At 35.6% G+C, this 14,501-nt stretch overlaps 1 protein-coding gene across 2 annotated transcripts in view; it reads right to left on the bottom strand.

Annotated features, from left to right (window-relative positions):
* Positions 1-2,316: 2,316 nt before the first annotated feature.
* The window catches only part of NXPH1 (neurexophilin 1), a 138,376-nt gene continuing 126,191 nt past the window's right edge, over positions 2,317-14,501 (bottom strand). For both annotated transcript variants that reach the window (XM_059478958.1, XM_059478967.1), the window contains exon 3: positions 2,317-6,364. In XM_059478958.1, the coding sequence (XP_059334941.1) occupies positions 5,603-6,364 (762 nt within the window). In that variant the 3' untranslated portion in view covers positions 2,317-5,602. The remainder of the gene's footprint in view (positions 6,365-14,501) is intronic.

Genomic DNA, 14,501 nt, shown 5'->3' with positions numbered 1-14,501 from the left:
TTCCTTAGGTTACCTGGTTCTAAGTAGGCTTTTGCATCTCATTCCGGATTTTCTGTGACCTAGATGAGGAACTAAAGATCTCATGTTATTTATGCCTTTGCCAACTCTGGTTTTATTTATTTTCTGTGATGAACAGGTCTGCAAGTGCATTGGGCTTCTCCCAAAAACTCAGTAGCCCTTTCACAAACTAGTGATTTACTTTTTGGAAAGGCTAATTGCCACATCTTCACTGATGTGTATGAACGGCTTCAAACTTATAAATTTTCTTTTGATGCCTCTAATTTCTTATTAACAACAGGAAGAAGTCATTTCACACACCACTTAAGCCTTCCCTCATAGCAATATCCCTACTAGATACATGACTGAGGTACAGTTTGAGCTAGGAATAAATCCCAAATGTGCTCTATCTTCTTTCACAATGGGAATATAATTCTTAGAATTAAAGTTCGAGTCATTGGCTTGCTCCTGACCTAAAGCACCTACAAAAAACTACATTGCTTCTTTATCTCAAAGGCAAACTAAGATAAAGGATTCAAAATTATGTATATCATACACAGGACATCCGTCTAAGCACAAGCAGAGATTCACCAGTGTCCCTCAAACAGAATTTAAAAATTGTATAGGGATTTTCCAATGAGAAAATACTCTTGTACAAAACAAAGTAATCTGCTTGCTAGTTTGGATACATTAATTATCACAGAATACAGGAAACAATGAGAAAATGTAATTTTTAACTATAAGATGGATCAATGTTTTTGGAGAAATGCCACAAGTATTAGATCATATTGTCAGGTCTATACTACTCAAGGAAATACAATATTCCCAAAGTCCCAAAATTTATTGTAAATTTACACAGGACAGTTTATTTTCAATAGTGTTCCTCTTGCAAGCTGCAAAAGGTGTTAACCATATCCACAGATATTTATTTTGACAAATTAATCCAGAAAATTATTTAATCTGCCAATTTTATCATAATTTTAGTAAGATACTGACCATTAAAAAATAAAGAAAAAATGAAAGATTATTTTACTACAAAATACTCTGTTTTTTCAAAGTCAAAAGATTTCTGGAAATAGTGTTCTTATTTATAAATTATTAGGCAACTGTAACTAATCAGAAGGGTCAAAAGTGCTTGTATTTCATTGAGGTGTGTATGTATGAGATATTAAAAATACATTTTTTTGAGAACTGTGTATATTTAACAAAAAAATCATAAAAAGTATGCTTCAAATTTATAAGTACATGGTTCACAATAACTCTGCAGTACATTGTCTTGGAAATTAGGAGTTCTTGGCATCCAAAACTTGGCATTCCCAAATAGGTATTGTATACATTATATATTATGCAGCTCCTAGCACAACAGGTCCTTGATGCAGCCATTTGAGTTTTCTGGCAGTCCTAAGGCATGCAGTTAAGTACAAATCACTGGAGAGAAGCTGCTCTTCCTTTGCTAGATGCAGTCAGACTCAATTTTACTACCTCTGCCATGGAAGGACAATAGAAGGACCCACAAGATGCCAAGACTGAGGTTCATTGTCTTCTGTTGAAGAATAATTTTTCAGATCAGTTGTCTATGCTTTAGGCTGGTTTTACTGTAAGCTTAGCAGTAAAAATGGATATTTTTAATCCATTTTCTTCCACAATTCTCTAACACATGATTTTCAGGGTAGCTTATGATATTCTACTAGAATTGCAATTTACAACACCGAGTTCAGAACTCATGATGTCATGATTCAATGGTAGCAAAACTGCCCTCTGACCAAATGACTTGAATAGTATTATTTAAATTTCTGTGTTAACATATAACACTGCAAAACTTTCATTCTGCTCTCCTATAAATGGAGTTTGAATATTTCTAAGTTTGCTGTAAGTTACTACAGTAATTTTTAATGTTTTCTGACATCATTACTTTTTAAGTAAGGGCAAACTTTGAAAAACAATATCTGTATAAAGATGAATTTATTAGTTTGGTTACTACCAGTGTCAGAGGAAGAAGGGAGAAAGGGATAAAATTTTACAAATGATTGCATAAGGAGAGAAGATAATATATTTTCTGCTCCAGGCTGAAATATTTTTATAAAATTAACAAGTGAAAGCCTTACAGGTCACTACCACTGTTTAAAACTTTAATCAGTGATTTTTGCAGTTTTTTTGCAAACTACCCATTTCCTAGATCTTAGACTCCTTTTTTCAAAAGCACAGGAACTGACACATAAATAATATCACCAATCCATGCAGGGCAATTTTAATATACTGATACTTGCTCAAGTGCATGATCCATGTATTTTTCCACCAGAAATCATTGGTTCCATTAAAATATCTCTATCTGTGATTCTCTATGAAGTGAAAATAAGAGCCAAAGCATGATTTAAAAGGTTAAATAAAAGGGTGAACAGAAACAGTCTCTTCACTTCTTAAAAATAAGTAACTTAATCTTCTTTAATCCTAAAAATATACCATTAGAGATATACATCTTTATTACTCCTAGAATTAACGAGTTATAGTGTGGCAACATTTGCCTGGCCTAGCACTCCATTAAGGCATTTTTCCTGTGCAAGACCCAGACACTCATACATACATTGTTTAACTGACTTAACACATTCATGTGCATTAAAATCCTTTTCCAAATGACAAAACCAAAAACATTCTTTAACAAAGTTAGTAAACACATAATATTTCCTAAATAGATTGAATGAAATGCAATGAACTAGCACCTAAGTAATACATTATCTGTTCTGGTATTAGATCACTGTTTCACAACTCAATCACTAAAAGAACTCTTTCAAGCTAAAACTCAACAATGCTTATGAAGAACAGCAAATTCTTCAAAGGCTTCGGACTAATTAATAGTATGAATGACTGTGACAGAGGCAGATAAAATACCAATGACCACAATTAATAGGATCAAACGTTGCATGATGAATAGTTCCTTTTTGTATGGATGCTACCTGAAAAGTGGACAAATATTTAAACATTAATAGAATGTATATGTTTCATATATTTATGAGAAGTTTTAGAAAATATAGAAAATAATGAAACTGTACCAGCAATAGTATTTCACATCAATTTTCCAGGAATATAAACGAACCATATAATGCTCAATTGTAATATGGATTGCTAAGATTGTTAATCATATTTAACACTGGAGTTCTATATACTATTAAATGGAATTTTATATTGAAATCAATAGCAAAATTCCCATTGATTTAATGGACCGAAGATCTAACTATTGGCAACAACACAAATTAATTTATGGTTTATACTGATAACAATTACTTTTAATAGAGCACAAGGGGTAAACACTTTAAACCAGTTTAATCATGATCCCTGTTAAAAGAAAAAAAATTGTGTCAGCATATTCCTGAATGAGATCAGAATATGGACTACACAGTTTGGAAAATTTCTTTCTCCAAATCTAGACATGGTTTGGGGTCACAATTTTGTCCTGGGAAATGTCACACATAATGAGGAAATTCCCACAAGCATATCAATTCAAAGAAGCCAAAGCAATAATAATATGAAAGTCTCCTACTGGTACATCAGTGGGAAAACATTTACTTTCAATAACATTATCCATTTGCTTTGTTCCATTCTCATGTTCTGCACATTTCAGCAAAAGAGCTTCTCAATTGATAGTTGTTTTGAACGTTTCTGTTCTTGAAACACTAGTAGAGTGTTTATTGGGATTTTTGAGAAGCTGTTCATAATGCTGCACATAGTTGGAAGCTGACCTGCATTTGCATCTGTGACCCAAGAGCACAGAACATGGGGGCAAGGGTGGAAGGGGAAAGAAAACATTTCCAGGACTGATAATTCTGAAAGATATGATATGAAATACTGAGTTCTTTTCGTAGCCTTCTTTTAGGCAAGGACTTCTTGCAGTTGCTGGTTTTCTGGATGTTGGGGGTAAATTATGCCACTATCCACAAAATATATATATAAAAGCTATGAGCTTTTTTTTACAGGAAGAAAATTCCCTAGTACCATAAAAAGGGATCTCTTCATTCCATAGAGATCAGGACCTCACAGGAGGCTAGAATTAAGGCAAAGACAGGCCTTTGTACACAGAGAGTGGCTCTATGTTTTCCCACTTCTAAATTATAATGACTCATTTTAAACAAAGCCCTGCAATTTCTTATCGGAGTGGGGGCTTCTGCTTGAACTAGCAAGACTTTCAGTAATGAGATCTGCTTGCTAGGAAAAGGGCTCCAGAAAGTTTTATGTATTCAACATATATATGTATTTTCACACACTCACACACGCATGTACTTATACACACACAAATATGCATACACACAAATTCATAAATAGATGTCTATATATGTACATATGCAAAGGGACAATATTGAAAATCATGTTAGACTTGGAGTATTACCCGCTTGTCAGAACTATTTAAACTACTATCTACACAGTACATATTGAAACTCAACTTTAAGATTTTTTATTTTTATGTACAGTTCATTTTTTCCTCTGGAAATAAAATATCTAAATACAGACAGACTGTAATGTTGTATATGTATAGCTTTCAACAATACTTTAGCTGAATAAATGCTTTGTACATAGTTCTGTCTTTTAATGGAGTTTACAGCTACATTGATAAAATGGATTCCTCATTTCCTTGATTGTTTTAAACAATAACAAGCAGAGAGACAATTACAAGTTAATATTAATAAGCAGCTCAAATAACACTGGTTAAATTATGTACAATACAAACCATTCATACAAATGAAGACTAGGATATTGAATTTGTTACAATATTTTGTAATAAAGATAAGACAGCCACTTATAACTTACATGTTCTCTGCCAGGCATTTTCCTTCTTAGAGATCAATTCCAGTTTTTAAGCAGTTTAGCTGGCCTAAACTCAAACAAGTTTAAAGAATCAGAGCTTAAAGAGTCAGAGAAACGTTAAACCAGAATGTCTGCTCACATGTAAATTCCAAATGTTTGCCCATCTTTACTAGAAACAGGCTTGCTCCATGGAAAAAGAGCCACCAACACCACCTTGAATGTGCCTACTGTGTGCTGGGAAAAGTCACGACGCTTTGCTGTGTTCATATAATACGGAATACTGAACTCTAAACACACTTTTCCCCATTTTAACAAGTACTTATTCCTACAGTATTATTTACCAGTACAGCTGCTCCAAGCAGTAGAATGCATGAGAGAGGATTATTGATTGGCATGTACTCAGAGGACTTTCAAGGAGATTTCCATAACAGTCTGCCTTAGAAACCTTGTACTGTCTAGTTAATCCATTTTGCTTGATGATAGGTTATGCTGAATCCTTAGATATCAGACAATGAAAGATTTCTTAACAGGAATCTCAATAACGTGAGCTGAAAAGTGTGTGTGTGTCTCTGTGTATGTGAATGGTTTTATTTCAAATCCATAGTGATTTACACCTAGATGGATACATGGAGCTGACTGGGCAAAAATTACATTAGATTGTTTTCCACTAACATATTTGCAGCCATTTGACATCAGCAGCAGCAGGTAGACACATTCCAGGCAATAGATGTGGCCTTCCTCCTTGAGGTTACAGCCCTGTTATTCGACCTCTTTTATTCCCCAGGCTTCAGTCTCAGACACAAGTTGGTCCTCACCCTGAAGGGAAGTAGGGTGTGTCACTGTGGTAGTTGTAATCAGGACACACCTTCTGTACTAGTTTATAATCTGTACTATAAAAGGAAATGTAAATACAGATTACTTTAAAGGGCTTGGAGCAGAGCCATGACACGTGGCTCTGGGTCTGCTCCTGATAACAGGTTTTTGAAGGGTCATAGTTGCAGAGTGTATTCTTGGTAGCCTTGTCAACCTTTTCATACTCGATTCGACAGTTAAAGGACTTGGAATCTTTGGCATCAATCACTGTCTGTTGTGCCAAGTCAAATTCCACTATTTTTGTAGGGGGCACTAGGCTCACAGATACATTTCCTTGACCAGTGGAGTTATGCCTGAAGTAAACACTAAACGTCCCATTGCCATGGTCAACGATTTTCCCTGTTATTAACAGATTTAGCTTCACAGTCTTGATGTTGGAATGAAAATCTCCCCAGCCAAACATTTTCTTAAATTTCCCAGTCTTGACGATGGGCCGTCTCTTTGCTCTGGGCCGAGGCTCTTGCAGATCTGTGGAGTTCCTCAGCCAGTCCCAGAGATCTTGCTCAGAATAAGTTTCTGGGGCATCGTATCGCAGGTCCAAATCTGTATCATTTTCCTTTCCACGAAAAGTCTGTGACAGCAGTCGGCTGATGGACAAGTCTTTGCTGCTTTCTGTCCATATGTGCTTTAGTGTGGATTTGGAGCTTCCTGATTTTAGAAGTTCTGTTTTTCCTCCATTTGTTAAATTTGCACAGGTAACCTGAAAGAGAAGGGAAGAAGAAAGAAACAATATATTGAGATATGTGATACAAATCCCATCATTTCTACCTGAGACCAAAATAACCAGATTTACCACAAACATAGATAAATATTTTTTTGAGAAATTAAATTTTACCTCTCTACTCAGTAAACCAAAAGGGAAATGTCTGTTTTCCTATACTTTCCAAGTATTATTACTCAATTCTCCTTTGCCAGTTTTTTTAAAATAGGCCTTCAGATTTAATCACAGACATTCACATTATTTGTCTGTTATGATGTCTGTAAGTGGTGAGTGCATAACAAAAACTGAGTTACACAGTCTTGTCATACTTCAGGCTGTATGTGGCATCTCAGAGTGAAGTGTTCTTGCTTGAATGTTCACTCTACAAGGTTGCTGTGTCCTCTACCATCAGAGACACATTCATTTACTTTTGCTGCCCCTGGAGTGCACTGTCAGGGTGCTGTCTTGGTGGTGCCAGCCTGACCATGCTTGGAGTCCATGTCATTATGAATCTAATAATAATACAATTTCCTTATTCCTTTTATGAATACTCATTGGTCTATGTTCTTGACTGGGATCTTCAGTCACAACTACAATATTAATAACAGAATAATGAAAATTTTAATGAGTTTTGAGTTGATAACTGTACATAAAGTGTACTCCACGTCAGTTAATGCAGGAGGAGTCACAGCCTATTCTAACAATCCCTTATAGACCAACTACTGGTTTGCCTTGTCTGTATCTAATATGACAAGCATTTCTCCTTTCTTGCTTCACTTCTTTTTTCACCATTTCCTCCCCAAATTAAATAGAGATCTGTGTAAGACAGAAAGCCTTTTGTATATTTACAAAAAAAAAAAAAAAGAAAGAAAAAATAGAGGCACCAATTTAAAAGCAGTAATAAAAAAATCCTGCAAAATCACATTTTAAAAGAACACAAAATCTTGCACCAAGTTCCTACAAAATCATATATTTCAGATATCGTTTTTCACAAAATTTACTGTCAGAGCAATTTGTCTTATTTATATTTTTTTCTCTTTGCTTTAATTGAGTGGAAAACAGACAACAGATGCAGGCTTGCAGCTGTCTAACATGCAGCACTGGCAGAGAGCTCTGACAGAGCGTACCTGGGAGGGCTGGAATTTGTGCAGGGTGGATGGAAAAGGACTGACAACATGTGTAGTCCTATTCCCCCTATAATTTGCACCTCACACACTGCCTAATTTTTTTAACATTTGCACTGCTCTGAAGAGGCCATCAAGTTTCTTATTTCCATTTTCATGCTACATATGAGATTCCAAATATGCCTGTTTTATTCCTCTGTGTTCTGGCACTGATTTATGTGCTTCTATCATACTTGCAGTTATATCTTTCTCTTCACTTTAAAATGAATTGAGTGCATTTCATACCTAGGAAACCCATTGGAAACCAGAAAGTATTTAAATCATGTCCCCTCCCTACTGGTACAACTGGAGGTATATGTCACAAAGGATATCTATCACAGCATGGCCTTTTCATTTCTTAACAATCATGAAATTGAAACACACTTTCATTAACTTCAGTAGTTTTCCAAGGTCATTTGAAGGCACATAGATAAAATCAGTCTAAATTGTCTTAATACACTGATCACACAGGAGATATGCCCCCAGCTTTTTACAGCAGCTAAATAGGTAAATAAATCTGTCGCATCCTACGCTATTCCTGCCCAATCCATTTCATGTGGGGCCAGTAAGGATAATAGATAAAATATGGATTTAATTCAGGATTTTGCCAAAGAGAAAGCTTCCCCCCCTTTCAAATGGACAAAACACAGACCAGCATTTTGATAGCCAGTTCATAGCTGCATCTTAGCAATAACACAGTAGGCCAAGAGAGAAGCTGTAATAAAATGCACTGATGGTGCACTGGTTAATGAAGCAGCAATGAAGATGTCACAGGGAGAGAAGAAGAGACTCAGAATATTTTTTTTTCCTATGTCATATGGGGAAGGAGGGCAAAATAAGAAAAGAAATGTGGTTAAAAGGAAAAATGTGCCTGTGTAGAATGAATCTATCAACCACAATGAATCAAAGCAGTTAGCTAGCAGAGCTAGTAAACCAGCAATCTGTAGGTAGGATACAGATTGCTTACCACTCTCATTTTCTTTGCTTGCAGTTTGTTTTTCCTTTGTTTTCCTCTCTTCATCTAATGATTTATATTTCATAGAATTAGACTAATGGTTCCATGTAACAATATGTAAGAGTTTAAAAATCTTGAAAATAAGTCTCTCTTTTTTCCAAATATGTGAAACTGAAGACTCAGGAGAAGGAGGAAATTTTCTGAAATGATTGATGACTGATCCTATGCGTGGTTTTTTGAAAACCAGCATATTTCATGGAAATAGATGATTTAGGCCATAGGCATTCTATACTGCTTCACATCCAATCTAACAGATACAACTGATTGTTATTGTCATTGATTTTGTAATACCTGAAAGATTTCTGGCTGTGCAGTTAGTCCTGAGACCTCTGTTTGTGATTTTCAATGTGGGTAACTGGTTGCATTTGTGAGTAAAGGCCTGAACCTGTCTTTCCTAGTCAAGAGTCCGTGTTAGCACTAAAAACAGCCCACAAGCATTAATAAAAAAAGCTCTAGAATTCATTGTGCTTCGCTAACATTTTCCATCCAACTGCTTTTCATATACTGCTAGTATACTACACACTATAGAAAGTATCCTCAGAGACTCACACACCCAATAACACAGAGCATTGCTGTGTAATAGAATTTCTGCAAATGCAGCAGTTCTTTCACATGAACTGATTCAGTTTTCTTCAATCTCTCTTTTTCCCAAACCCAAGGTTGCAATAGTACAAGAAAGACCATGCAAAAGCATGAGGTTTTGCACTTAGTATTGTGAAGCTTAAACATAGATCTATTTTAGGAGATCATGGAAAAAGAGCCAATTTGAAGTGAGCAATAAAACATGGAGCAGCCTAAAATCTATGGTGGTTTTCTTGTCCTCTTCCTTGAGGATACTTACATATAATTCAGAAACTTGCATACTCTATCAATTAGTACACGCTAACCAGTTTTGCCTCCTTTTCCATAGCCAAGTGTCACTCCTAGATGAAACATTTGAAACCCAATTTTAATGGCCCTTTCTAGGATGGAGTCCATTTTCTTCATAGAAGCTCATATGGTGCTGAGGTTGAATTTTGACCGAAATGCTGGTAACATACTTATGTTCTAGCTCTGGCTGAAGAGTACAGTGCCAAGACCTTCTCTATTTCTCTCAGCTTCTCTAGTGAATAGACTGGGGAGGTGCACAATGGATTGGGAATGGACACAGCTGAGCAGAGAACCTGAATTCACCAGAGATATTCCATAATATGTTGCATCATGCTCAGCAATTAAAAGAGTGGGAGTTTAAAGGAGGTAGACATCTTTTGTTCAGGAACTGGTTGGTCATCATTCTACCCACTGGAGTAGGTTGTCTGTTGAGTATTGCCTTTGCATCACTTGTTCTGGTTTATTTTCTTCTTTTCTTTCTTCTTTTTCTATTTATCCTTCAGTTATTAAACTTTACTTTATCTTGACTCCCAAGTTTCCTCACTTTTATTGTCCTGTTCCTCTTCCCTGTCCCACTGGGGAAAGGGGCAAAGTAAACAAAGAACTTTGAGGTGCTTAGTTGCTCACCAGTGTTAACCCAAAACACCACTGCAGTGCAATAAATCAGTGTTGCAAAAGGGCTGAGTAGGGGCATTTCCTCCATGACTGCATAGCTAGAAGTGGTTCTGAATGATGATGATGGCAGAAATGTTTGTATAGAAAAATAGTAAGGGGCAAAAAATTTAGAAGTGCTTATCTAGTGCTACAACTGTCATTGGAAAAGTACTTATTAAGCATGGCAGACTGATATTTGGTTCTGCTCTTGTACGTTTACGGGAAAGTATGCATTTACAGTATCTAGTAAAGTCTACTGATACCAAAAAGGCACCATGAGATTTTACTACTGCCTGGCAACTGTTCTCCAAAAAATACTGACAATTTGTTATTCCATTTCTTCTACTTCTTCTTTGAAAAAGGAAAGAGAGTGATTTCATTGGGCATAATTTCAGAAAGCATCATTAAAACACAGGAATTAATCTGTAAATAATTTTTTAATGTATTAAAATAGAATACTCCATTCATTTTGTATCCTGTGTTTTGAGGGTGATGATTTTTTTTAATGTTTAGCTTCATTAAGCATGTTTTAATTAATATAGTTCTTTAATTAAAATAGTTCTTTTAGGACTCCCTAAAGGATAGGCAGTTTATTTATCTCAGAAGTTTTGGAGTTCTCTTTCAAGACACTGAGCCATGAATTCTTTGCCAAATTAAACCTTAACATTTGGAGCAGAGAAAATGAAGTTAAAAAGGAATTTCAGGAAACCATGAAGGCTTCAATTGGTGATTTAAGTCCTCTTCTCAGTGTAAAATCAACCACAGGTATATTAACATTAATTAAAGACTGATCAGTTTAAGATTTTAAAAAATATTAATTAAAAAATGTACAGAATGCATCTTGATTTCTCACTCTTTTCCTTTTATTCTAGCTCTACTACAGTTCATTACCTATAATTACAGTATTGGTTTAGAAATTATGCATTTATTTCCCAGAATATATGACTACTTCAGAGCAAATGAAAATGCAAACAAACAATCTAATACTCAAGGTGGAAAATCTCTCTCTTCAGGTAAATAACTAATCAAAAACCAAGACTGTTTTTTTTTGGCATAGAACTGTAAGAATTTGGCAGCACTGTGTTTGCAAATGCTCTGTATAAAAGAATTCAGAATTTCCTTTCCTCGGTAAGATATCTCAGATACAACAAAGGCAGGATAGTATTGATGGACACTACAATAAGCTGGACCATTATCAAGGCAGGGCAGCACACAGAAAGTTGTCACTGAGTCCAGTGTCTTTATATTCATCCTGTTTATGCAATGGGTGGAGGGAAAACAAGACCAAATTTACTCTTCCATTTAGGTCCATTTTTCTTCCTGCAGCTGTCTACACATTGTACGAAGTTAGCAGTGGCATGGAAATATTTTATTCAGTGAATAATTTCCAGAAAAGTCAAAGTCAGTATTCTACAGGTATTTGGTAATAAAGAAATTGAGAATGCAAATTAATGGAGATATTACTGTAATGGGAGAGAGTGAAACACACTGAAGGACTTGTACCTCTTAAATGGACACTTTGAGAAAGAAGGATGAAAACAGAAAATCATACACATGGATATTTCACAGAAACAGGCCTCTCTGGTTTTAGCTTACAAACCTTTATGCTGAACAACATGAAACAAATAGGGATGTATGTTGGTCATTCAAAAAATCTGCAAACTCAGATGAGACTGACAAACAGGACAGTAACCCATGATCTAGTGTCAAATGAGAAATCAAAAGTCGCTATGCAGGATCAAACCTAAGACTCATTTAGAAAAATCATCTTGTCTCCAACAGCAACTATAAGGGACACCTCGAGAAGAACATGCAAGTGCCTTGCAGATGCCTTGCAAGAATATGGCAAGTGTATTTTAGGCCCCTAATTTCTTTCCAGCTGTCCAATAATTCTAGTTTCCTCTGCTAGATGTTGTTTCTGTGTATGTTTTCTGTTTCATCGTTTCCCTTTCAATTTCACAATATTATGCTATCACATTTAGAAATCTGTGAACAAATTAGATTTCTGTTTCAGTAACTCTAAACAGACTGATCTTCTGTTCATTTGATCACTTTGACACTTTGCAAAATTTAATGATCATAAGATGCTTCAGCAGTGATTTCGACAGTTCTGTTTCCTCCTAGGGTTTGTTTTAAACCTCATTCCTGACACCTTCTTTGGAGAACCCTTCATGTGGAAAGTTGTGCCTCTATCCAAATTTCCCATGCTCCTCAATATTTCTCTTTGTTGCTATGCTTTAAGTATTTTTTCAACAAATACCACTGAGTGGAAAATTTGATGATTCCTAGCTGCATGAGGAAGCCTCCCTCTCGCTGACTAGTACATGCCTCAACTATATCCATTCATAATAGTAATCAGATATTGACCTCTTTTCCAGCCCTAAAAGCCTCCTGAATCATGCAAATAATCCCTATACATAAATTGTTCTATACCTATAGCTTTAAATTTCCTTTTTGTCCTTCTCACTCCCAGTTCTGTTTTTAAAATGAGAATGGTACATGGTATTCAGGATGTGGCACAAACATGGTCCTGTATGATGGCAAATATAGCCTCCCATTATTTGTTCAGTCTTTTTTCTCTACTTATTCAAAGTATTTTATTTGGGTTTGGTCATAAAAGAGCACTGAATTGATTATTGACCATATAAAAATAAGTTTCTGAAGTTTTTAATAATATTTTCTAAAGTAAGCACTTTGGATAATTCATTTAAGCATAAAAATTTATAATTGAGGGAATGTAGGCTTGTTTTTTTTTTCTTTTACTATCTTTAGGTTAAGAAATTGAGCTTAACATACACTGTTACTGCAATTTTTGTATAGAACATTCTTAGGAATCACAAAATGCAGAATACTTATATTAACTGCTCGGCTCAGCTTTAAATTCTGTATTTTTCTGGTTTTAATCTATGAGCTATCATTCTTGCTTCAAATTGCCCTTGTTAAAACAAAAATGTAGCTACCTGAGCTTTCTTCATCATTCACACAACAGCAGTTTTGCAAGACAAGAAGCTGATATAAATTCAGCTGACAGCAGCTGATATAAATTCAGTGAAATTTAACATCACTGAAATTACAGTGCCTGTATCAGTTGATATGTCTTTGAGATCTGACTAAGAATCAAAGACTAATTAGAAAATTTGTACCCACAGAAAGATGAGGGTACTAATAAAATAGTAGCAACACAGCTTTGTTTAGGTGCATTATAATTCTTAACAGTTGTTATCATAAGATATTGGAATGGCTGTTCTGCAAAAGAAAAAAGCTAGCAAAAATTACAATTTTGCAGTGCTTTCTACACAATGAAAGTTACCTTACAAATAAATCCCAAAACTAGCTAGTCTCAAACAATTTTCAGGAAATGCAAAGGTGGTAAAGCACCTTAAGTATTTGGTCCCAATAAAAATCCTTAAGAATTAGAGTTTCATTTCCTCTCCCTTGCATTCCTGGACTGTGGGCTAAGCTGTGACACTGCCACAAGCTCTGTGAATGGTAAAAGACTGATGAAAAAATCGGATGGCCTGCCAGCTATTAGGTCCTGAATTATATCATATCCTTTGCCAGTCCAGACCATGATCTTGGGAGGGATTCACTGATCTATTCATTCACCTGGAATTCTAGGCCTAGTCCATAATCAAGAGAGAAACAGAGTGGATTGTGTCCTCTACCTCCATGAATGTTGATGAACTTTCCAAATTGAATAAATGCTCTTCACCTAATCACCCAGTGGTAACCAAGAACAATCTGACCTATGGTGCATAACTTGCCCTGGAGACAATTCTATGGAGAGAACCCAAAGGCTGCAGGCTGGCAGCAGGGCAATGAATGCTCTGTGTAAATGCCTTCTGCTGCTCTCCAGTCCTGCTGAAGTGCACTTCTCCCTGTACATCTGTAAGCATGCTGAAACTGATGAAGTTATATGGTACTCATGCACCAAGGCATGCACACTTGCTAGTATTGCTCCTCCTTTTAGATATAGGAAATTCCCCATCTGGAGGAATTTCCTGTGAGAAACAGTATAGATTTGTACTATTCTGTTATCTCTTGAGTTTGATTTAAACACATGAAAGATTTTCACAAGTACTTAGAATCTGAAAAATTAGTCTTCTTGATCCTGTTTTGTCCACTAGTGACTAAGAATTGTTTAGTAAGCAGGCTTTTTAAGAAGTGTTTAGTCATCTGAGACAGATAGGTATTTTAAATCAATCGGACTTAGATTGTAATTACAGAGACACTTCTAGTAGCAGTGTCCTAATGGATATTTTTCTCTTCCTCCTTTTTTTTTTTTGTCTGCTTCATTCTGCCAGGGCTGCCTTCTCTCCATGACAGTCAGATATATAGAAGGATTTTCTTTATTATTTCACAAACTTTCAGAGTGGAAATCAGACTCAGAATTAAACATCCAGGCTTCTCTATCTGCCTGGATAAGACTGGGACC

The sequence above is a fragment of the Ammospiza nelsoni genome, chromosome 1, assembly GCF_027579445.1.
Source record: "Ammospiza nelsoni isolate bAmmNel1 chromosome 1, bAmmNel1.pri, whole genome shotgun sequence".
Lineage (NCBI taxonomy): Eukaryota > Metazoa > Chordata > Aves > Passeriformes > Passerellidae > Ammospiza > Ammospiza nelsoni.
This window is presented reverse-complemented; position numbering and strand designations above follow the sequence as displayed.